The following is a 26,827-nucleotide window of genomic DNA, read 5'->3' as shown; positions in this document are numbered from 1 at the left end:
CTCCTGCATACTGTAGCTACAGATGTGTGTTATAGGGGCAAATGCCCATTTAATGATACCCCCTCTGAAGGACTCTTTTGTTGTTGTTGTTATTTAAATTTGGGAAAAAGAGAGTTCTGAAAACAATTTAAAGCATGTTGATCTTTTAGGACGCCTGAAAACAGACTCCAGTTGAGCCTTGAAACATGCAGCTGTTTCGTTCTTGTTACTTACAGATCTAATAACTTCTTGCAGAGACAGCCAGGATGTTATTTGCTATGGCATCAACTGTTTCCAGAAATATGTCTTCATGTAAAACTACATCCACTTATGTGTAGGAGAACTATAGATCTAGTTCTAGAAACTGGTCCTTTACCAGAAAGCCCTTTGCTGTTTTTTTTTGGCTTTTTTAATTGATAACCCACAAGACCCAGAAAAATCCTATTTATTAAACAAAATTTTAGACAAAGGGAAACATTTCAAACTATATATGCCAAATACTTCTGCCTTCTAAAATTTTTTTTCCCTTTATTTTTTGGTGTTTGTTTGTTTTTTAACAAACAAATATAGGAGCTCAGGATTCCAGGCTGTTCTTGGGAGAAATAGAAAAGAGTGTACAGCAAGGCATAATTCAGTTCTGCAACTGAACACTCTCTTCCAAATTCCATTCCTCATATTCTGTGTGTCCTGAAATGCCCCATCCTGCCCCAGAACAGATCCTTAGCTAAGAGAACAGAGGCAGCTGCTCTGGTCCCAACACTGATGCATTTATGCCTGCAGGTAATCCCTTGGGAAATTTTACTTGCAGCTGGTTTAGGCCCACTTCTCTTTTTGGACCCATTCATGCAAAGGAACAAAATTTGCTGGCAGTAGGTGTGTGAGGAAGCCAAACTGTTATTACCACTTGTGGGTCAGAACTGGGTGTCTGGCTTGTGGGAGATAATAAATAGCAAGAGGCCACAGTACATGTGCATTTGAACAGAAACAAGCAATCAAATGGCAATCAGAAGAGAATGCTTCATACATCTGAAAATCCACTTCCCCCTTTATTCCATTTGCAACACAAGTAACTCTAGAGCCTTTCCATGGTATCAATGGGGAACTACAGTTTAAATTCCAAAGATAAAAATGTCAAGATTAACTAACTATTTAGGCATCGGATTTGAGATATGCTATAGAAGGACCTGTATTTTTAAAAACTACTAAACGCTCTTCATCTGGACTCCAGAAGCCTTTGACATATCTAAGTGTCAGCAACTAAACACTCATCGTCTGAGAATCACCAGATGCTTATGAAAACCTGAGGGCAAGCCTCTGAATCCAGTGCAGACCTAAGGCTTTCCTCGTGAGTAGAACAGGACTGTCCAGCTGGACACCCGCACACCATCCTGCTCCAATAGGATGTAGTGAGAAACGCACAGGAGCATGTGGAGAGCACAGAACTGATGTCCAGACTCCATCTCCTTTGCAGTTTTCTTGAGGTATTGATTGAGAAACACAGAGTGTTATAAAACAAAGCTCTCAATATCTACCAGTTATATTAAAGTGGTTCCAACCATGTAAACGACCACTTGGCATTTCTACTGCCTTTTATCAATTTATCATTGCCAGTAATTCTAATTTGCAGGATAACTTCTTCAGGTAATTAAATGGTAGTATGAACACATATACAGGGAGATGTTTAGTTGATCACTTTCATTAAGATGACCAAAGACAAAATACTCTGTTCTTGACAGAACTAAATACCAGCTTTCACCTTGACCACTGGTCAAAGTTACATTGAGACCATTTAGGAGCTCAGAGTTTAATACAATTTTATGTCCTCAGATATAGGAAAATATAGTATTGTTTCCTGGACTAAATAAAAGAGATGTTGACTATCTGAGAAATCCATTTATACAGAATGTGGCCACACTACTTTCTTTGTTCATGCCAGCACTTAGTTGTGGCCTGCTTCCAATTTAATTAGTTGCTCCCAGTTCCATGTTCCAGCCTTTTATTTTACAGGTTAGAGACCGTATCTTTTCAATTAATTTTTTTTTTTTTTTTCATGTTTGACTTAAAACAAAGCACCATGTCTGTAACGAACTTAACTGTCATTGAGGAATATGCAGGTACAAACCATTTCTGATCATACCAGGAATCATCAAATGGTCAAAGCTGGTCTTCCTCCTGTTTCTGCAGACCTGGAACAACTACAGCTTCAGCCTGGAACAACTAAGCTTATACAGCTTCAGCCCAAGAGCTTCTGTTTAAGGCAAGTGTTCAGGGAGGCATCGGCAAAAGCTAACTGTATTTTTTAAAAAATTATAAAATTTTATTTTGTGATGTTTCTTCTTTATCTTATTAAGCTTACATGATACCAAACCATAAACCCCTCTACACTGGACAGTTCAAAAACAAAAGCTTCTAGCTTCCACTGATTCTAATGGGATTTGTCATTTGAAAGGAATAAATTACATCTAGAATTCATAGAATACTTCAATAAGATTGAATGATTTGTTTATATGCAGTGTGCCCAAATTTTCCAGCCAAACAAACCTACAATTCCAAGAAAGTTCAAGAGATCATTGGGTATATGGGTTTCTTGCAGAAGAAAACTATCAATACTCTACGATACAAGAACAAAAACATACATTTTAAAGCCAGAAAGAGGATACTGTGATCATTTTTGCTAATCAACAATTCACACACATAAGTCTCCCTTGAAGCCATTCCCATTAATAAAAAAACCCAACAAAACAAACAAACAAAATCCCGAAGAGATCTTTTAGGAAAATATTTTGATTTCAAAACAGCCCATCAGGGAAAATACACCACAGTCTTTAACTATCCCCTCAAGGACTTGAATCTTCATTTCTTGAATGTCAGTGTCAAGATATTCTGCTCTTTTATGGCCTCCCCTATTATACTGAAAAGTAATCTTCATGTTACTGCATGTTAGTATATTCCTTATGTATGTACTCAGACTCAGATCATGGACTGATGTGTCCCCACATATGGTCTCAAAACATGTCATTCATTCTTTTGCCTGCCGTTTGTTAATCTAAACAAACTAAACTCCAGGACTGTCTTGTCACACAGCATTTCTTCTAATTCTCTTAATATTCTTATAGTTCTTCAGAACAGGTTAAACCTATGCCAGACACAACTGTTTCCAAATCTATGGACTGCTCTTGTCTGACTGGATTTTGAAAAGCTGAATTTCTGAATATTCCAGGTAACAAGTAATAATTTGAGACAGATCCAAGACACAGAGAGCGCAGATGAATGATGACATGGACTCAAAACCCCAGAGTTCTTAGAAACCAAATATTTATCTAGACCTTTTCAGACATGAATCAGAAATAAAAGTCTGAGATAGATTCATTGTTCAGAATATTCTGGTTGGTTGGATCAAGAAATCTGTGGCTGTCTCCTCCAGCTTCAAGATGAAAAAGGACTTGCCTGAGTTCTTCTAAGGTAGCAGTCATTTGACTTCCATGGGAATTTATGAATCCTCAGCTGTGTTGTTACTGTTAACAAGAGATGACAGTTAAATGCATTTCATTAACAGAAACTAGAATAAGAATGACAAGAGTTTAGCAGATCAGATCTGTAATTGAAAAGGTGACCAATGTAAGGAACAAGAACTGTCTGCTAGGATTGCACTTGCCTCTCACCCATACCAATAACAGCATATCTCCTGGATGCAACCTGTCTTTCTTTTACATTAGTTAGCAAAGCATCAGCGAGATGGAAATGTCAAGAACAAACCTACACCAACATCAGTTCCTCCTTGCATGCCAACAGCAGGAGTAAAAGTAAACCCTACTGGAAGAATTAAAAACAAAAAATATTTTAGCAGCTGAAAATGTACAGGAGATTAGCAAAGGCATAGTAGAAAGTAAAGGAGATAGACTGGCAGTTTGTCAATTGATTCTTTTCAGTCTTGGAAGAGTAGACAGAAGATCTATCCAAGGACAACTGCTGGGGTACAAAACTTGCATGGAATAGATATTCTCGCTGTGTAGCTTCCTCACTAGCAAGCATTGCCAAAAGATTGACTGGGCCTTGAACACCTGTGGATTTCCAAAACCTACTGAACAAACCTACCTCCAGATGCACAAAACGACAATTTAATCCAGATGTAAAACAATGGGTAGAACCATAATACTGCTCAGCTGCAACAGAATAATGAAAATCCCAGTGCTAGAATTTAAATGATGTTTAAACTGGGAGCTGAGTAGAGCTCCAGAGTTTTGCACAGGATTAAAGAATAGGAGAACAGAAGAACATCTAAAAAGTATACCATTCTGAAGAAACACACCTTTTGGGTCAACCTTCTTTTGCAAATATATTTTGTTACTGAAAGCTCCTTCCCTGGGTTCACCAAATTTAGAGGAGTCCTACTACCAGTTGATATATGAAGGTTATTCAGCCTGATTGTATAGTTAGCTATTGTGTTTCCTGCCACCAACCAGAGGTGGAGAGCGGGGGGGGGAACCATAAAAAAGGAAAAAATCTACTACTATTCATTCTATTATATTTAGTACTCTGTCTTCCCCTGCTATAACAGCTTGCTTGATTGCCTTGTCCACCCGCTGTGCCACACTCTTTTAGCTCTGAAAGCACTTTGGGAAAGTGAGGATCATTTATGATGTACTTGTACAGCACCTAGAAGAACAGGATTGTGGCTTCTGGTCAACACTGCAGTGTCAATGCATTATCGATCATCTGAACATTCAGACACCCTTGCTAGTCTATTTCAATTCAAATTAATATATAAAATTTATTATTAATAATACAAAATGTGACCAACTTTTGTATGTGTAAACGAGAGGCTTTGAACATTTCTGTGACATCCTTCTTTCAATTACTGAGAAACCCAAAGATACACACAACCTTACCAAAAGCCCTTCCACAATGCAGCTCACTCGCTGCTTTTCACAGGATCAGATCACAGCTCAGCCCACTCCATGAATAGAGACTGGTCTTGTTTACAAGAAAAAACCTATTCTCTCACCCAGCTGTTACTTGGAGAATCAAATGCAAGGCCCCTGATTCCCTTTCTTCCCCTGGGCATGGTGCAGAGGCACCATAGAGGGGTTCAGGCTTTTCCTAGATCCAACAGAGCTGGCAGACTCCCAGGATAACTGCTGCATTAGCCTCAGGGTGTTGGAAAGCTCCAGTCCTTTTGCAAGCATTTGGATGTCTGCACAGCAGCGATGAAAGGGAGGGGGCAGCTAAGCCCACCCCACATCCCCCCCTCCCCAATAGCATTCCAGTGTTATTAGAAATCCAGCTGTTCTCTGCAAACAGGCAGGATTTACTGTTCATATTTTGGTTAAAGAGACAGATGAAATTCCCCTTCCCCATCCATTATCATTGTATAATCTATACAATTCATCAGCTCAATGGCCGTGTCAGTAAAGAAAAGTGAAAGGGAGCATTAGTATTCAGAGCACACGCACCACACAAGGCAGCAGGTTTATGATCTGCGCAACCTGAAATAAGCACTTCTCTTCCCTGGGGACCTGGGTTAACACCGAGTAGCTGCACGTTAAGTCGCATATAATTCTATTAATATACATCCTTTCCAGCCTGGGAGGGGAAGGAGAGGCAGAATACCTGTCCCACTCACACTGGTAGAGACAGCTAATGTTTTTGTGGCTCGTCACTGTGTGTCCAGAAATGTCACATCCTTTTTCTGACCCCAAGTCCTCCATGTTGGGATAGTGCTCTTCCTCCAGCTCTTAAGCACCAACCAGGCAAAGCCATCAGCTGTCAATCAGCTGTCACATCTACCTCCTCCCAGACTACCCTGACATCCCCTCTCTGCCTGATGCCAGGGGCAGCAGAGGAGTAACCTGCTATGAGATTAATTGCTCCCTCTGTCATGTCAGCACAGCTATGATGGCTTCTGTATTTATAGGGAGTGGAGACAGAAGAGGATTTTGTGGACAGTTTTTCACCAAGTGTACGTAATGGGGTATAACAGTTGCATGGAAACAGCTCATTTCCAGCCCCTGACACCATAAAGCTCCCGCTTGCCTGAGTGGACATGCCAAGTCACCCAACGTGTTACCAAGGGGTATAAATAACCATTTGTGGCTGTTAGCAAATAATAACCCGAAGAAAGGTCTCTCATAGGCCTGGTTGCATATGAACACATCAATAACCATTCAAGAAATCACTGGTTAGCACTGCCTTTCATTTCCAAGATCCCCGGAATAACTGCACAACAGCCACCTAGATCTTCGACTCTGGCTTCAAAATTGTTTTAAGCCCATCTACACCCAAGCTGCTACTAAAAAAGGAATCCCTCTCTGCTCATTCTTCCTCCTGTCTTGGTCCCATTTTTCTAGCTTCACAGGGAGCCACGTGAGCACTGTTTTGTCAGGCTGGTTTTCTGCAGGATCAGTCCTTTTCTGGCTCACAGCACTGCCACACAAGCACCAGTCCTGGCAAAAAGGAGATGGCAGGGATACACAGCTGGGAGGGAAAACAGAACTGAACTGCCCCTTTGGGTACCAGCATGCCCTTTCCTTAGCTTAAAGCAGCTGTGAAACAGCAGTCTCCAACCTCTCTGTGCTTCAGCAGAAAAGGCTTGTGTACTAGTGGCTATATAAAAGTTTCCTTTACAGTCACAACCTAAATTTTCAAATGAGCACCAGAACTAGTTTGCAAGAGCTCAACACCTTGTAAGCTCCTGAAACTCAATACTTAGACAAGTTTCTTTTGGGAGACTTCACCTATGAAAATTAACCCATGAAAAAAGGGTATCTTCTCCAAACAGAAGAGGAAACACCACAACTCTGAACCACTTAGAGATACTTTACTGCAAAGAGTGAAAACAAGGCTCTTCTAAATCACAAAGAGATTACAGTGTCTGGGAGCCAACATACTGACCAAGACATGTGAGTGCGAGCTTTGGTCAGGTGTCTGCCTTTACACTCCCCAGAAGTGATGCACATCTTCAGATTATTTAATGTTGTTTTATTAATACAATATTGTTTTAGGTAATGGGTGTTTATTATTTAGATTTGTCTCAGGATTGTTTTCATGTTACACGACACTGCCCTTAGGACTAATATTATGAATTATACAGCAAGCTGGCATCATTTTAAGTGCTGCAATTTAAAAAAAAGAAAAAAAAAAAAGAAAAAAGGAAAAGAACAGCTGTCACCCAGGAAAAGGCAACAACAGAAAAGCAACATAAACAAACATTCCTTTAGGCTGCTATTGTTTTCCTAATAACTTGGATGGGATTTCCCCCTCCTCACCCACATAGCAGCAGTTGGAACAGGAAGACAGGACTTTTCTATTTATAGGTGATAAATCGTTTCCCAGTGAAGTGAGGGTGAGTACTGAACCCCTTGTTTGTTTAATGTGATAAAACTTGACTACAAGAAAGGGCACTCTTGCAGAGACCATGCGAGTGATCACTAGTTGCTGGTGATCCTGTGTAAATGGGTACAACTTGAGAAAATCCCAGAATCTCTATCCAGAAAGCTCTTCATAAAGAATTAATCCCTCAGCTGCCTTCCCTGACAGGTGGAGAATCTGTAGGTCTAGGTGAGCAGATGTTGCTGAAATAGGAGGATGGGAGTGTGGAAAGGAATATTAGTTACATAGGAAAAGATTGAGGTGCATTTTGGGATGGAACAATCCAAAACTGGGATACACACTAATCAAATGCTGAGCCTTCCTGTGCTCACAGACAGCAGGCAAAACATCTTCCTCGCTCTCCCTCTTTAGATTGTTCACCTAGACGGAACAGTAGGTGCTCTCATTAAGGCAGACTTTGACCTCTAATTGGTCATTTCTACAGTTCAGGAAAATATTTCTCCTCTTGACTTGTAGTTTCCATTTTTCACATAATTGTTGCAAAGAGAAACCCTGCTGGCACAAACCAGCACTGAAGTGTAACCTGTAAAGCTAAAATACAAAAGTAGCCTGGCTCTACCCCTGGACCAACAGACAGGAGGGTCTTGGTTCTTCTTGAGAATCACAGAATGGCTTGCATTGGACGGCACCTGTAAAGGTCATGTAGTCCAACTCCCCTGCAATAAGCAGGGACATCTTCAACTAGATCAGGTTGCTCAGAGTTGAATCTGACCTTGAATGTTTCCAGGGATGGGGCTTCCACAATGTCTCTGGGCAACCTGTTCCAGTTCTTCACCACACTGAATCTGAATCTACTTTCTTTTAGTTTACCCCTTGTCCTATAGCTACATGCCCTATTAAATAGTCTGTTTTCATCTTTCTTATAAGCCCCCTTTAAGTATTGAAAAGCTGCAATAAGGTCTCCCTGGAGCCTTCTTTTCTCCAGGAAGTCAGGAGAGTACTTCCAGGTGCTACAATAGCTCCATGCTAGCCAAGAGTCAGGACAGAGAAAACTCTTCCAAAGTAACTCCTGAGGATGGGGAAGAATGGAGGAGTCTAGTGAGAGAACAGCCCCACTCAGTGACTGATAGCACAAGAACAGCTTGAATCCCTGTTTATAGCTTCAGTTAAATGGGTGTCCGCAGGGCTGGATGCAGCTCTTCCATCCCAGGACAGGAGCATGCAGGCAGGCCTGGAGTTGAGCTCAACCTCGTCAACACTTCAGGTCCTGGGGTTTGCTCCCAGATGAGTCAACAGCTCAGTGATGCTGCTGGCAAGGCAAATATAATGCAGACAAAGGCAGCACAGTTCACTCTAAACTTTGGATGCTCTTGATTTCTGCAAGGAACCACACCTTTTTTTTGGGGTGGTAATTTGTGTTAATGAAGGAAAGCTAAACAAAGGGCAAGGGCTGGAGGGGAAGAAAGCACACAGAGAATCAACACACGCCTTGAGTCACAGCCCTCATCGCAAGAGACACTTTGAGCACTTCCCTGAACTAGACCTTCAGCAAAGCAACAGTATCACTCATTCATTTGGGGGGAGGGAGGAGACAAAGCCTTGGGAACTGGAATCTGGATTGTCCCCATTGCTGACAGCTACACAAACACTTTCCATACAGATCATCTCCTCTTGGAGTAAGTGTCCCATGGACACCTCTCCTGCCCATCGATACTGCGCTGGCAACTTCCCCTCTTACAAGGCACTTTGGCACAACATCCTCATGGAAACTGCTAGGGTGGGAGGATCTCTTTGGTGCATTTGCATCTAGGTGCAACGCATGTTAGAAGCTAACAGTATGGGCTGTGTAAGCAGGCAGCTGCCTCGAGACCACCAATAAAAAAAGCCAGTTACAGTCATGTCTTGCACCTGTCGCTGGAAATAGCTCAATAAACTGTACCAGCAGATGGCACTTGTGAATATATGGCATATTTCTTGGGTTGTGTCACAGCCACAACTTCCTGTGGCTGGCAAATAGCCTTTTCGGAGCAGCCCTCTAGTCTTTTTTATCAGCTCTTAAATGCCGTGGATTGTGGCCTGGCGACTGCTGATTAAGAAGTAGAGCTCAGCTCATTACATTAGACAGAGACCAACTCAGCGTGTTTCTCCCTTCTCTCACTTGCAAAACTGACAATAAAGTACTGCTTTGATTGCATGGGTGTACTTAAAGACATCATTTTTCTAACAATACTGCTTGGTACCTACATAGTGCCTTAAAGCCAAGGAATGCAACGTGGATTTTCACACACACTAATAAATGTAGCTCCACGGCTAATTTTAGATATACGAGACCTAATTATTCCTAAATTGCAGATGGGTAAACCAACACAAAGATATACAACAAATTGGCTGAAGTTTAGTAAGTCATTTGTGGAATTAAAAAAAAAAAAAAAAAAATCACAAAACCAAAGAAACAACAACAAAAAAAAAACAGTGGAGACTTTGCTCCTTTGTTTACTGCTATGAACAAGAACTCAAATCGCCAGAGATACAAGCCAGACTTAAAAAAGAGGAAAGAAAAAAAAAAAAAAGGAGAAGAAAGCCCAATATGTTTAGCTACTTAACTGAAAGTAAAGCTAAGAAACCCAGATGGAATTATATTCAGACCTAAGGATCAGCTATTTAAGAGGCAAGGAAAGTAAACAAACATTTCAACCAAACTGACATTAAGACCTCTGTTAATTACAAATAAATTCTAGAGGAAAAAACATGGAAAAAATAAAGTCAGTGAAGGTCAAGAATAGGTTCCTACAGCAACTCAGACATAAATGGCACTTAGGTACAAAACTGTGATTCATTGGGCTGGGATTCATGAGTTGGGTGCTTATTCTCTGCGTAACCGCTCAAAGGTAATAATCACAAATGGTGCTATTTACATGGAAAATAAATAGCCTTGTCTCTTTAAGGACATCATGTCTCATTCTCAGTGGAATAATAGCAGATATAAAAAAGCTATGATTTCAATATTTCTCATTATGACTTCTCTCCCTGCTCATCTAAAAATAAAAGGCTACTCTGTAGTCCCAGATCAATCTAACTAGAAGAGAAGGGTTCGCTTACAACAACGAAATAGCAGCTCTGACACTAGTTACGTATTCATCACATGTGAAAATGGCTCCATAATGCTGCCTTCAAACCCTTTCAACAAGTTGTATTAAATTAGGTTGGGTTCAGATTTTTTTTTTTCTTGCACCAAAAGCAAAATAAATATAGCTTTATTTAATGCTACTAAAAGGTTCAGATTCAACTGGAACCCCAAGGCATGCGGCTTTGTTGTTAAAGCACATATACTGACTCTATTGATTGGTGCAGTCCTCTGTGCAAGAGAATTTGTCACATCAATAGCAACTGAAAAATACTCAGGAGCTGTAATATGGTTTAAATGAGCAGTTACCACATCAATATAAAGAGCATTTTCAATGGCAGTAGATAGGAACACTTTTGCAAACCTAGTATTTGTTTTAAGATAAAGGATGACAACTTTTTTACAAGGAAGACTTTTTTAAGTAATGGCGAGCAAAACAGCAACCACTGTAACTGTCTTACAATTACAGCACTCTCTGGGCAATAAAAGCCACAGTGGAATGAAAACTTCCAAGCAGGAAAGGAATGGCAATGCTACAAGCCAGACGGATGTAATGGCCAGAGAAAACCTATGCTGCTTGCTTGCCTCCCTGGGCTCTTCCATTGCTACTGCCCAGAGCACACCTGTGTCACAGCTGTAGATCCACCCCGGAATTCGCTTTCCAAGGCCCCGGCCTGGCACACTGCATGAGCTCAGAGATCCAAACCAAACACAAACACACGCAGGACATGGGAGGAAGGGAGTGCAAAAAATTCCTGACCAATTCCTGACTCAATGCCAAGCAAGGGCTGGGGAATAAGAAAACTTTTGCCATGCCTCACCCTCTCCCCCAGATACATGGGAGAAGGGGTACAAGAAAATGTCCATCCTCTCACTGTAGCAGGTCTCTTTCTGTGTTTCGGGGGTTTTTTTCCCATTATCAGGGTGGTTGGTCCTGGCCACAGCTATGTTTTTAATCCAACAGGCAGTCGAAATACACTGCAGCATTGGAAAGCCACCTTGGATTTCCAGCTGTTAAACTGGAAAGGGAGGAGAAGAGCAGAACTCATTTGCTGCCACTCTAGCAGGGGGTCCGTAACGCACTGGGCACCTACGGCTGCCTCTCCTGCACTCCCGGCTGGGAGTGCCACATCATTTGCCTCCACATGAGTCACCAGCTCCCAGCTGATACTAAATGTGATCTAGGCAGGCACAGAGAGAGACTTACTGGCCTCAACAACATGCAATCTAAATTAAGACAACAAACAAGGTGCAAGAGGAGCCACTGAGGAGATGTCCCCGAAGCTCACAGCAGGCTGAAGCGGGTGGTGCGTCCTGCTCTGGGGCAGGAGCTGAACAGCCTCAGGCCAGAGGAGACCGAGAGCTAATGCTTACCATCTGAGGGCAAACTGGACAAGTACGAAGAAGACAGATCCACTGCACATTTACTGAGCAGACAGAAATCCCCTGAGTTCAGGAAACGTCAGAATTTAAATTCACTGGAAGCTGGGAAAGTAAATATCTTATGAGCATCTCCTGTTCTTACAAGGAGAGTGGCACTGTCCACTGCTGCATTAGCAGGTACTGGGCTTCTGAGGTCTGACACAGCACGGATGTTCTCACAGATCCCCTAAGATGTACAGCCTCTGCTTTGGTCACAAGTGAACTGGAAAAAAAATAAATAGGAAATTCATGGCAACAAACCAATCTCCATTTCACGGGATTGAAAAATCCCTGATTTTCAATAACAAGAAATAGTTCTATATTTCCAGGGGATGGAACATAGTTTTCCTGACTTAGGGTATTTTTAGAGTACAATTCTATCTCAATCACATCCCTACTTCCCTTGGGTTAATATACAACAGACATTCTTGTCATTCAGGCAAAAATCTCACTAAAGGAAGACGAGAAGCGGCATGTGCCGCAAGTTTTGAAGGAGATGAGAAATTTCACACTATCCTGATATCTTCTGGGTAACTGCTTATTTTATGATGACTAATAGGCAATTACTATGGTAATACCGCAATACAACATGTGTGAGGTTTGGGAATGAGAAATTATAGGTAACTACTTTGGACTCATTTCTATGGTAACAAAAAGTAATTGTCATTAAATACCAGTTATATTGCGGCTGTACCTGGTAATTATAGATTTTTTTATGCCCGGTAACATAAATAAAACCAATAAATTTATTCAAAAGGTCCATGATTGTTTACTTATATGTTGTTATATAGAATACACAATGACAAACGCCTAATTAGGAAAAATAAACTCCATCGAGAGCTTCATCTTGTCATCTGAGATGGATACTCTGTTTTTCAATTCAAGGCAATGCATGAAATTCACATGCATTAAATGAAGCTAAGAAAAAAAAAAAACAAACCTTCCCCACCAGAAAAATAGGTGAAAAATAATCAAGAGATATTATGCAAATGATAGTACGCACATGAGTAGCCATGTCTCACTACTGGACAAGTGATAGTAAGAACCACATGATGTATCCAGTCACTGTGAACATACACGCACACGTTTGTATGCAAGTATAGGTACATCCTCCAAAGTGATATTATCAAAGACCAAAATCAGCACTTCTCAGCGTTACAACATATAGCTCTGATTTGGAGCTAAAATCATTTGGATAAAGTCTACATATGCTTTTACTGTCAAAAGGCCTCTCATAAATTACACATGAACACAAGTCTTGAACTTTTGATTATTTCTAGAGGCACAGAAATGAAGTCCACAAAAACCTACTCAGGATAAATCAGAAATATTTAATCTGGTCCAAAGCCTAGTTTTCTGTTTGCATTTCAGACTCTTCAAAAACGATCTTGAAAAAAGACCAGTTTTTAAACAAATCATGCCATTAACAAATAAAACCAAGAGGAGATTGTCCTTTATAAATGTTTCTCAATCCTTCTCAGCTCCCTTTTTCCACTTGAAGCAATTTGCCAAATTAAACTCACTTCCGCAAACCATTTCAGTCCTTACAAAACTATGTTTCTGGGGCAAAAATACACCATTTGTCCAAAACATTTCACCCCAACACAGCTTTCATTGCACTACGGACTCTGACACTGTTTATGCCGAGTTTGGCTTTCCAGTCTGGGTAGGACTGGCCTCCTTTCCATCCAACAAATTGCTTTGTTAACCCCTCACACAAGCAAGCAGTAAAGATTGTGTTGACTTCAAAAATATCGTACCTGAGAGTGAAATAAGAAAGGAGTAGAATCAGTGTATGCCCTCTTCTCCCCGTTCACACAAATTTTGCAGTCCCTACAATCAAGCTAGAAGGATATTGTAGTAATGACAGTTCAGAACTTTTCAGCTAATTCATGGCTTTAATTTAATGAAGGCTGATACTGTCACATCTAACTAGGCAAAGGCAACACAGAAACGGCAAGGGACAGGAAGCCTTACCGGGTCATGCAACAAAGCCTTTAGAGAACGCTCAGGATATTTCACCTGCCTTGTCATGGCATTTCTGGGATACCTCAGTGAAGAGCTGCCCAGACTAAGAAACACATCGCTTTCGGTGCCAGTATAGGGTTTCATCTCCAGAAGGTGAGGCTGATAAATTGGAACTAATCTAAGATGGTGTGGTACAGTCATCTCGCCTGCAGGGACACATTTCAGCATTCAGCTGGAGAATGCCAGCTTAAGAACAAGCTCTTGATAAAGGAAAGTTCAGGCCAAGCCTGAGGATGCACGACTTTTAAATCAAGAACACTTTTTTTCCTCAGTCTAACCCCACCTCCCTGAGGATGGTAATAGGTTCAGAAGATGATAATGCTATATTGCAAACAGAGAGAGAAAAGTTAGGAAATCTCTCTTCCCAGCACTAGTCTTCCTTTATTTCCTCAAACTGTTTCACAGTTTAACCCATCAGAGAGGGTGAGATTAATGTTATGGAGAAATTCACAAATATTTTTATTTTTTGCCATGTTCTTTCAAAAAACTAAAGATCACGTCAGGCACCATCCCCAGCAAAAGGGGTATTTCAATTCACGTGAGAGATGATGACAAGTTACCAAACAGAACAGAGGGCAAATTATGTTGAAGACTCACTATTTTAGCTACATCAACGAATGGCATCTTCCCGGACAATTTAATTAACTAGCCCATGTGGCGTAACATTTTCTAAACACTGTAACAGCAAAGCCAGTTACACTTAGAAGTAATACCAGGCTTTAAAGGCTTCGGGAAAGGGATGAAGCCTGTCATCCTGTTTTTGAAAAGACCCTACATCCTTGACCCTTATCCAGTATGTTAATAATCATTATCCTGTATGTTAGAAATAGCTGAGTATACTCAAGTGGAAAAAAAAAAAAAAAGACTATGGAGGCTTTTTTTTTCCACTGAAGAAAGAGTGCAGTATAGTAGTCATCTTCACAGATAGGTATGATGCTAGCAAACCAGCAAACAACAGCTAGCACTGCAAGCAGGAGCAGTCCCAATTAGCCATTCAGAACTTTGACTTGCAGGTGAATTTGCACTCTGAGGGCTTCACTTTGCACCTAACCCCTCCAACGCTTGTACCCAGCCAGTGCTGTTCCATTGTGGTGTGGTTTGCCCATGGTTTTTTTATTTCTCAGCGCTTTTCAGAAAAAAACAAAAAACAACAAAAAAAACCCCACCACACAACCAAAAAACAGGTGAAAGCAAAAATTAAATGTTTGGTTTCTAAACAGTCATTCAGAAATTTAATGGGAAATAAAGTCTAGAGTTGATTTCACAAACTCTCTCGGTTTATGTATTTACATAGGTAATAGCCATTAAGAGATAGAACCATGCTAGTTCACTTTCTATTAAAAGATTTATTCTCTAAGATGAAAATCAAATTGTAACTTTTGTCCATTTATTTTTTAAAAAATACTTTTAAAAATTGTGTACAGAACTTCCAAACATTCTAACTTAGAGGAGGTGCTTAGCCACCCCTTTAAGTCAGATAAGGCACCTTGTCTTTTCATTCCTAACTCTATGGGTTCACAAATACACTTCTTAAACTCTTGCATATACTTGAAGAAACGAGTAAAGTTTGGCACGCTGTTTCCATGTACCTTCATACACTGGGCATTGATGTACTTTTCCATGACCATTCCTTTTAGAGCTGCCTGAATGTACCCGCAACAATCTTCCTCACACATGTGTCTGTGCTGTGAGCACTTTGTGCTTTGTAGCTGTGATTGTAAACTCACTTGTTGATGGTTGTGAACATTTCACTTTAAAGTCACAAGCCATTTGGTCTCTTCTCTTGAGAATGAGCAACAGTTTATAGATAATAGACAAGTACTGGCACTATTGTTGCAGTTTTAGATTAAACTCCTAAACCTCAGCTCACAAACGCTCAGAACAAAGGAACAAGATTTTGGAGAAGAGCAGAAGACTCACATCCTTGGTGAAAGTTCTGCATCCCCAAAAACGACAATGAAGAACATCCCATCAGCTAATTGTTACATCACCCCGGAGAAGTGAGTGGTTAGTTCCTGTTTTGATCACAGGAGAACTAGTATATCCCATCCCTTCTACAAGAACTGCTGACATACTCAGGCTCTTAATGGTGCCCACCGCGCCTGGGATTTCAGAGGACAGTGAAGTGCATCCGACAGTATACTTTGCCAGTTGTACAAAGCTGTGTACTGGTGGGGTTAAAAAAAAAAAAAAAAAAAAAAAATCTCACACTGGCAGGAGATCAATTTACAAACTCAAGCATGAGGTTTAATTACCCATATCATTATCTTAGCTTGCATAGCTCTGAGTGTGAACCTTCAATGAACCAAAGAAATAGTCACTAGCTGCCGCTTTGAGAAAGAGGGAGATGACAGGACGTAGAAGTTCAAATGCCTAAAACTGCATATGGCACCACAGACCTTGTTTGCAAAAGCAGGGGGATTGTCCCCAGCCAATAGATCTGTGTTATACCACACTACAAGGAAGACTTCTGAAAGTCCTATTTATGTGCTAATCTGAACAGAGACCAAAAGAGATGAAACTGACTTATCTAGCCAATCACAGAGAAGGCTCAGAGTTAAATTTTCAAATACTAGCAATTGATCCTTAGAGATTTTTAAAAAAAATTCATCCAGTAAATTCAAGCAAATAAATTGTGATGTGCTTGTGGATTTTGTATGAGCAGGAAATAAAGTGTTTGCTGTAAATTATTCACTCAGCACTAGTTAACTACAATGCCGGCACATTACTAGGCTTTTTAATATTCTTCTCAAGAAAATAGGTAGCATTTTGCTTATTACCCTCATTTTTAAGTTATTAGTTACATTAGGCCATTTGTAAATAAAGTGAAGAATCGCAAGAAAATCAAATGCTTTTCCAACTACCTCATTAAAAGTCTCTTTAGTTCAGGAGGGTTGAAAATTCTGCGTATCATGAAAAGCTAAAACAATAGTATACCATCAAGCTCAGCAATTCCAAATGAATTCACATGCCCTTTCATAATACCTGGGTTTCCAAAAGGCTTTCCAAGTTACGAGCCATATGCATGTCTGTAAACCTGCATGCCTCTCAAAAAGTATAAATAATGGCACTGGAGAAAAACCTAGAGGGCAAGTGAATTTATGGGGGAAAACTGAAGTTACTTAATTGCAACTGGAGTTGCCTACGTGCAGGGCACCTGGGACAGAGTAAAACAATGTAGTATCAGATTCTAGAGCTATTTTAGGGCTTTATTCCTGCTAGGTGACATAACCATTATGACAAATTCCTAGTGCTGTCAGATGCACTACTGCAATATCGCTCTCTGGTTTTGGCTTTGCCAAGAGTTGAGGGAGTATCAGTGTAGCTGGAAGGAGACCATGTGTCCTCAGAAGTTTCATTTATAAAACATATATAAGCACTGTTGAAATCACCCACGCACTTCCCTGCTATTTCAGTTTAGTAAGTAGCAAAGCACAGGAGGGCTAAGAAGCACATAACAAAACAAAGGACAGCCAGCAGCACCATTTTCTGCAACTTCTAGTTTCTTCCTCAGTGGTTTCCTCATCCACACAATAATCCAGTCTTATTCTGCTTAGCAATGCAATACCTAATTAGATCAAAGCTCAAGGTAGCCTGGCTACAGAGTGTATTGTGTTATTTAGTCTTGCGCTGTAAGCAAAACCACATACAGTATATTACATTTCTCAGGGGCTTCTCCAAAGAACTACGTGGTTCATGTAATTGCCCCCACACAAACAAATCATCAACTAATCAACTGCTTTTCATTATCACCTTCAGCAGCACATTTATTTTGTAAATAAATGCATTAAGAGCAAACAATTTTAGGGAAAACAAAAGATTATCTGAATAGGTTCTCAACAGAGGAGGTGGTAAAGTAGTAATTCAAATACTAAAATGAAGCTAAATTAGCATAGGGTGGAATGATTATTCCATTCCACGTATCCCTATCTATTACAGTACAATAATAGACTGAAATCTGTGACTTTAATGGATGATCTGGGTAGCTGAAGGGAACTGTGATTGACTGACACATTTACATAGAGGCTGATGAGCAGCATAATGAATGCATTTATAAAACACAGCTAAGGTCTAACTCTAAGCTGACTTTAACTCCTACACCTAGAGAAGGCTTGCAGAGCAGATACCCTGCTATCTTGGTGAGCTGCTACCTACCTCCTGAAGCAAACAAATTGGCCATTGAGCTCCCTTCCTCGACAGGAACTTTAGGAAGCATACAGCCACATGAGAACCTCCAGTTTAAGAGGAATTAATTGAAACAAGCCATATAAGATTCAGTGACAAAAGAGTGCAGGGTGACATAACAGGTAGATATAACAATACACAGATTCATACTCCACACCATACCTGTAATTTCCTAGGTATACTCCATCAGGATTGAGCATGGGTGCAATCTTGAAGACCAGATGGTCTCTTAGTACTTTTGCAATAGGATGCTGGCTCACAAGGAAATCAATTATACCTGAGAAAAATGAAAGAAGAGCTTGAAGAGGGGAGTTTATAACATCAATGATTTCCAGATATCTATCTGAAATTTCACATATAAATGATTAGAATGATCATTCCTCTTGGTTCCTGGCACTGTTCTTGCTTCCAACAGAACAAACCACTTGCAAAAATCACATCACATACCGTCTTCTAAAAAAAACCTCCGTAAGTAAGAACTTTAAGGATAAATACATTAGTCCATCCTCATAATGCAAGTACAATATGGCTACATTATCAGACACAGTCAAGTTTTGACAGAGGGAGAAGTTACTGCCCACGAGCTGAGCCACAATAACAGAACATTTCTCCTCCTAAGTGGTGAAATGAAGTAAAACGCAGTAGTTTAAGTCTAGTGCCTTACATACCCAGCATGCATACATGGGCACATACCTCAGCTCAGCTCATGAGTGATAATTTGTTGAGCTGAGGCACCTCAAATTTATTTGAGCATATGCCCAGACCTACCCTTGACGTATGAACACAGAGTTCAGATCATCTGAATGTACAGAGAGATGTAAAACGCCTCACTAAAATTGGGAGAGTTACATAAACTCCGTACCAGGCACAAGGAAACTGTGGGATTGGAATTTATATCAGATTCTTCACTTACTTTACATCAGTAAAACCCAGGAGTAGCTCTACCTCATCAATGAAACTCCTCTAATGTGGAACCAAGGCAAGTGACAAGGGAACCAGCTCCTAAATGCCCTTCCTTTGGGCACAGTCACAGCACCAGACCCCACAGGAGCTCCTGCCTCTGGGCCTTGTGCTCATGGAGCAGCTAAACATCTCCTTGCTCCATGGCTGGTGCAGGGGCAGGAGGCAGGCAGTCTGGCAGTTAAATTCATTGCTTATTCCTCCACTGAGTTGGTACTGACAGAAATAGCTTCCAGGGAATGAATGTCAAGATAAATTGAGTTCCTGTGTAATCTCAGGACACCCACAGATAGGTCATGACAATTTGCTATTTATTGTAAGGTCCATCCTGTGAAGCAGGAACCATTTACTGAATTTCCCCAGAATAAATCAATCACTACGCTCCAGTAACAGGATAAAATTAAGCAGAGAAAAATTAAGGCTGATCATCAGTAAAATTTCACTAATGGCGAGCTCTATTAGACTGTGGAATTGTCTCTCCAGGGGAAGAGTGGAATCCCGTCATCAGAAACATTTAACGCTGGACAGGGCAAAGCCCTAGGGAATAGATATAACAAGCAACTAGTCAGCATAGAAGAGATGGCATGGGCTAACTAGCTGACTTCAAAAAAACTGACTTTAGACCTGACTTTTTGTGATCCAATCAAAACGTTTAAAAACAAACAAAACCTGGGTTCATGCCAGGTTAAATACGCTTGTTTATAGCTTGACTGAAACATATATTAAAGATGGGACCAAAATCTTACATTCTCTACAACTTCTTCATTTAGCCTATTTCCTAAGGCCCCTTTTGTCTTTCAAATACTAACAAATCTGAATCTATGCTGCTGTTGGAATGAATTCTAATTTGCTGAGGCACAGGGGGAAAAATGAGGCTTCTGAAATGTCTAAGATGATCAAGGTATAATTGACTCTAAACATCAGCTATTTTTTCATCTATTAGTGACTAATGCTGAAGAAGAGAAAGTCCCTTTCTGTAACCAGGTCTTCGACTTGAGAAGAGACTAAACCTGAATTTCTGTGGCAAATTAGTATATACATAATTATATTGCTCAGGAAATGTTTCTGCAATTACCTCCTCCCAATGAAGGAAACTGAACATCGATCTGCTTTTTGGCTGGCGTTGTGTCTTTTGTTCATTATACAACAGCAAGAACACGAAGAAACGACAGGGACACAGTTGGATCCTGAATAACCAGGTTTCCTAACTGTATGCAAACATGAAAGGCTTAGCTATGTTAAACTGCTACTCTAACTGTTTTCTGGCAGCGTCTAAAACATAATCCACAGTACGCGCACCTGGAGGGCTCAAAACTACTTAAAGGGATGCAACCCCACACTTAGTCCATGGCTTCTTGAAACACTATGCTTGTTTTAGTTTTAAAGAGATTTCAGCTGGACTCAAAACATCACATGACTCTGTGTTTTCTAAAATACTTGGAACTATTCAGAAATAAGTATGTCCAGAACATACTATATCTTAGGTCAGGTATGATCTTTCAAAGCAGCTGCAATAAAAGCAGTATAAATATCACATTGTGTACACGATCATCACTTCACCAAAGACCCTGGCGGAACAATTTTGCCACGAGATTCTGCCAGTGCACCAAGAGTGTACATGTGACAGGCAGCTCTTCATGCAGCAGGGAGGTCCACAAATACCTCAGAGATAACGTGACTGCTCTTAATTCAGAAGGTGACACAAGAACCCAAACTCTCGGAGCTTTGCTCTGGCTCTGACTGCGCCAGGGAAGAAGCTTGTCCAGGTTCTGCTCATTTTGCTCCTGTTATTGAGGCAGCATCACTCACAGAGCTTGGCAAAGGTGTCTTGGCAACTAGAAGCTACGATTTTCAGCTTCATACAGGGAATTATTATTCCCTAACCAAGAATGTGCTATGATGTGGAAGGCTCTGTATAAACACGTAACGGGTGAGCCTCTTCTCTGCACGATTCACTGTTGCGCATGGTATACCAGATTGAAGATACTGATCCTGGGCAACCAGCAGCTTGTGGCAAATGAGACCCAGCATTTCCCAAAGTACCACAGTCTATTAGGGGATACTGCAGAGAAGTTCACCCAGTCCAAAGAGATTTACTGTAGTTTCTTATTTAGGAGACAGTTAATTAAATCTGAAGAAGTCTTACCCCATGATAAAAATACAAAGCAAGACTTAAAAATAACTGACGCACAGAACTCTAACCTGGAAGTAAAGGCAGTTCTAAGAAACTTAAGGAAAGCATTAGGTGAAAGCATACATCTACATATACAAATCTCACCATAAAGTTATTGTAAGCATCCAAATAATCAACGCAATTAACAAATAACTTTGTCTTTCAGAGGAACCCAATAGTTCCTGGATCAATAATGTTTAAGTAAAAAGACAGATATCAGACTATTAAAAAAATACCATCGCAGAGAACTTGGTCCTCCCGTTAATAAATCAATACAAACTAAATTTTACAGCTTCTATAATCAGCAAGAGACATATCAGTGTATCTCATTAGGCTGGGGTTAAGAATTTGGCAGCAACCAAAGCCCATTTAATATCATTTACTTCAAGGCAGACATGGCAATACAACAGATGCCCTAATTTATTTGTTGATCTTTGTATTAAAATAACAGTTTGCTGGTAAACAGGAAGGGTAATGATGCCAGTCACCCTTGTTAGTGGCTAATAATTGCTTAATTTGTCCACTAATTGACCTGTGCTACTGTTGAAGCACTGGATCGTGTTGCAGGGCATGAAGTAAACAAGGCCACTGTAATGTTACTTTAGAGAATGACTTCTGGAAATAGAACTACTTATTGCTATAAATTTTCTCTTCACAGATGAGCAGATTAATTGGTTTGCCAATTAGTCTGCTATTAAAGAAAAAAAGGACTGCCCACAGATTGGTTGGATCTTCAAACCACAGCCCCAGTTTGGGTCAAACAAAATAATCTAATCCGAATCAGTCACATCAGCTATGAAAAATAAGACAAGCATTATTTAAAAATAAATCCCTGTGGCTGGAGATCAAGGAAAATAGCCCAATAACTAAATATTAGCTCTTCAAGTGACTTCAAAATAAAATGGAGAACATGATGGAATGGGCCTACTCAGGCACATTACAGTGTGGAAAAGTACTCCAATTAAAATAAGCAAAACAATATAGATTATTTTGTATCAAGCTTTCTGGAAAGTAATTAAAATCATTATTTTTTCAAATAATAACATGCAATTATAGATGCTGCCTGGAACCAGAACAGCTCAGAAATCAGCATTCAGCCATGACATAAGAAGAGGCTTATCCATAGTCCACTAAAAATCAACCGAAGTCTTTACATTATCTTCAAGAAGCTTTTCATAGTTCTGAGGGAAAGGAAAGAAAGAATTGAAAACAAGAAAAAGGGAGAACAATACTGACAACTGCGAGTCATTAGATGCATGGTCACAACGGCTCCAAAAATTCTAGCAGTTTTTTAACAGTCTTTCTTGGTAAACACAGCTTCACTGAAGCTGCTAAATCAGGACCAAATTTCTGCTCCAAGTCACTTCTTTATCATTATTCATTCTTAAGGTTAAATGCACTTTCTCAAATTTCTCTTGCCTTCTGCAGTTCAGCACTTATTCCAACACCAGATCCCGTAGCATCCCTCTGCCCACCCTAATCCAGCTCAAATTATCTGCTGGTGCTTCACAAGCACGTTGATCCGTCCCTCTCCCCTAACATGTCAAAACAACCTTCTCTGCTCACATAATTTCCACTGTTCTGTCTGGATGTTTCCTCAATCAACCGCCTTAAACTCTGTTTAAACTTCCTGCTGGCTCTAACATGACCCCCCTCCACATTTGCTCCTTCCCAAAAAAAAAGCCTGTCTTATCCCATTTCTCCATTACCCTATCCTTTCACTCTCAGTCTGACAATATGTTTAATTGTATAACAATGTAATACATTTGCCCTGCTCCCATTACTGAAAATCTAATCACCACAGATCCTAATGCAATATGGCAACTGCTAATGCAAACATATCCTGGACTGTGTCTCGTATATGCCAAGAAAGAAGTGATTTATATTTTCAGACCCATTTCCTAACCCTGAATAGCAGCTGGTATCCTGTGGTCAGCTCACCATAGCCTGCAGGTTAAAGAGAACGTTAGGCTCTAAGAACAATAGGATATATTCACTGGAAAACAAATACAAGGGAGTCCTGAATGCTTATGCTTAGATAAAACTCTTGAAATGTTTTGTTAAAGGAGACTGAAACCAATGTGAAAGACACTGTACTTCCACTTTTGTGGAGAATGGGAAAGCAAGAATGTGGGGTTGGGCTTTTTGGAGAGGTTTTTTTAATGTGATGATGGAAAAAATAAATAAATCAGACGATAGGGCCAAATGGCTACAATATTATCTCCATAGAAAAAGTACAGCACGAACAGTAAACAACAGCAAGACACTGCTGTGCCACCACTTGTCTGTGAAGGAACTCTCAGCAAAAGGGTCCTTGTCTGGCCAGCCTTTGCCCTTTCTCATGGGACTGCAGAAAACCCCCCAACAAAACAAAACATGAAAGAGACAGATGGACACTCTTCTCCATCCCAGCATGGTGGGAAAAGTGTCACACTCACACTGAACCCTACTCAGCACAGGTCACAGTAATGCTGTGCCAGCATGGTCTTTACAGAACGTGCATCTGGCTTTCAGTGCAGCCCCCAGCACAGGCCAATAGACAAAAATGTCCAATAATGTCTTAGACTGAAATGTTTCCAATATTCAACACAACAGTAAGGAAAAAAAAAAAAGGCATGTGAATGGTGATAAACGAGTAGAGCTGACTCACAGCGGGGTTATTGACATGATCTAACATCATGCTGTCACTGAAATTATCCCTACAAAAGATCATCGCATAGGGTGATCCATAAGCAGAAGATCATTGCAGATGCTGACTCTGCTCCTTCTTACAAAGCTGCTCCTCCTCTTAATGTGTAAAAACAGACCAAACTCAGCTTTGTGCTTTTTGTTGTTTTGGTTTCTTTTTTTTTTTTTGTATTTTTTAGAAACACTTTTATTGGGGGGAAGGGGGGGGCAAACATGGGTGCATGCATTGATTCTAACATCAACACAGACGGAATTTATAGATTTTTGAATGCTTTATTAATTGGTTTCCCTATCTTTCCAAAGGTCCTTTTGGAAATCATGGCAAAACCAAAGTTTATTTCATCAAAACTATAAAAATAATAAGAGTGATTAAGGAGCACTGCAAAACTAAAACAGGCACCTGGTTACATGAAGGAAAATTTGTTGCCTGAAGTGTATCAGTCAACAGCTTCTGCTTGCCATCAGTATATATCTGTATGCATATGCCTCTGAGTAGTTACTGCAATTGAGAATAGAATGATCCAGAACACTGACTGTTTTTCATTAACTCCCTCTCTGGCCATCCTCTACACACAAAAGTGCAAGGGAATCGCTTGCACTCGGAGTGTGATGCAGTACCATGCACAAAGCCTTAGTGAGTATTCACCAGATCCTGCTTTTCAGGTCAGCCTCTGCTCCTCCTGTTTTGTCTATGCTGATGCTCAAATTTCATATAATTTTCCCCCAGGACAGGCGCAGAGGGGGCCTGCACAAGCCTGCGTGTGCCATGTGATGAAAAACAATCACGTTCTTTGGAAAATGCAGAGAAGTTAACAATTTTTCCCAGTGGTTCCCATGGACAGGAAGCTCTCAAGGGAGACAACAGCAAAACAACACATTTACTCATGACAAAACACATCGAAGCCAGCCAAGGCAGGTGAGACAGCGTTAGGAAGGATGTAGAGGGTGAACAAGATATATTCCTGGTTACAGTTCCTCTAAAATGTACAAAAAGAAGGGCTGACTGATTCTCCTGGAATAAATACAAAGCCTTTTAATTGCAGAGCAATTTGTCCCCAACTAGACAAGAGATATTTCAGCGTTAAGTAAGATCTCATTGCATCAATGTGGTTGGTTAAAAGCACAACAAAAAGTCTTTAGGCTCCTGTGGTCATTTCAGATGATCTGCAACATTCATTGCTATTGTAAAAAAACCAACCAAAATCCAACCAAAACCCAGCAGTTAAGTCCCTGGTGGATTGTACACATGGCCCCACTTCACCTATTTTTTTAAAGAACTTTAAATGAACTTGGGAGAGAAAAGTTAAACACCTAACTTTAAGGATTCAGCTGTGATAAGCAATTCATTAGGAGCACATCAAGCTATATTATGGCATATTTGTTCTTTTATTTACCATTCACTCTCTCATCTATTCTCTGCTGCAACTCTATGTCTCTTCAAAACACAGGATTAAAAGCAAAGGAAATCTCAAATAATGGGATAAAATGAATGTGTAGGAAATGAATGGGTGAATTAGATTACAGCAGATGAAACACTGAGGTCTCAAATGCAAAATGCAGGGAGTTTATTTAATTTGTTACTCTTTTAAAATGAAAATATGCTCACTGACTTGAATTAGTAATTTCCCTGTTTTAAGATATGTTAGGCTATTACAGCTAGGCCTGTTTCCAGAGCAGTGAAATAAATGGAAAACAGCCAGTCTCCCAGGGAACACACTAGCTCACTGCATTTTGCCAGCCCAGTGAAACAGTGCTAATGTCAGCTCCAGAGAAAACTGTGCTTCTACTGTAGGGCTGCAAGCAAAGGAATTGATAATGACTAGCAACAAATACTTAAAATGGCAGAGCAAGGCACTATGGATTTTAACGCAGGTTTTAATGTGCATGGTAAACACGGACAGTAATTGATTTAAAGAACGTTTAAAAAGTTATGGTTCCTGACCTCTCCCTTTCTCTGTCCTCCAGTTAGCATAGGGTTCTGAAAATTATTAATCTGACCTTCAGTGTGGCTGAAACACCAATCCATGTGAAGGAAGCAAGAGGTGTGAACAGCAGTCAAGAGCCTCCCAGATGGGTTCTGCCAGCATAAGAGAGGAAGACAGCTATGTCGGTCGCTGAGCCGAATCAGGGCATCCCAACCCCTCACCTCCACCGCTCCAGGTTTCTCAGACACTTCTTTTTCATGTAGTGATCTGAGGAGTCTGAAGTCTCTGCCAAAGGACCACAACTCTGTGGCAGGCCTCTCTAAACAGATCAGCTGATTATAGTTTGTGAGGACAGTAAGTAGCAGTCGTGTTACCACATCACGGCTCTATAATTAAATGAGACTCTGGCCATTCTGGTACCCAAACATTTCTAGAACACCCAATAGAGTTAAAAATCCTTCTCACACTATTGTATGGGTAGGGGAGACAATTCTGCCGTTACAGCCCCAAATGATCTTAAGATTACAAAATAAATGAAGATTCAGGACTATCTTGCCATAGGAAAATATTCTAGGACTACTGGGTAATAAGATAGACCATATGATGCCCCTAGGCAGATGATCTTGCCCATTTTAATATGTCTGTAGAGTAAAGATGGATGGGACAGACTGGGATGGAAAACACCCTGCTAATTTATTTCCTTACATAGATATTCCTTGTTTTCACGCAAAGGAGGTACACTTAACACCATCTACCTTTCACACGCACTGACTATCCCACTCTTTTTGCTAGATGTCTACATTTAGACCATGCAAACATTGCCTCAAAACCCCAAAGAGTTCCAGATGAGTTTCAAGCAGAGAGACTATGTAGAGAAATGGATACGACTGGAATAGAGTCAGCCACAAATCAGCAGTCTAGAAGTAGATTAAATTCAGTGCAAAAAGTTGGTAAGCGATGAGTGTTTGGGATTTCCTATGTATTTTTATGAGCTGTGCCTTTTTCTTCATAATA

The 26,827-nt window shown here is 40.4% G+C and overlaps 1 protein-coding gene across 2 annotated transcripts in view; it reads right to left on the bottom strand.

The window, feature by feature from the left end:
• LOC141960575 (BEN domain-containing protein 5) overlaps nt 1–26,827 on the bottom strand; it is a 971,168-nt gene that overhangs the window by 184,276 nt on the left and 760,065 nt on the right. For both annotated transcript variants that reach the window (XM_074906246.1, XM_074906247.1), the window contains exon 9: nt 18,230–18,344. In XM_074906246.1, coding sequence (XP_074762347.1) covers nt 18,230–18,344 — 115 coding nt within the window. The remainder of the gene's footprint in view (nt 1–18,229; nt 18,345–26,827) is intronic.

This window comes from Athene noctua, chromosome 5, assembly GCF_965140245.1.
Source record: "Athene noctua chromosome 5, bAthNoc1.hap1.1, whole genome shotgun sequence".
NCBI lineage: Eukaryota > Metazoa > Chordata > Aves > Strigiformes > Strigidae > Athene > Athene noctua.
This window is presented reverse-complemented; position numbering and strand designations above follow the sequence as displayed.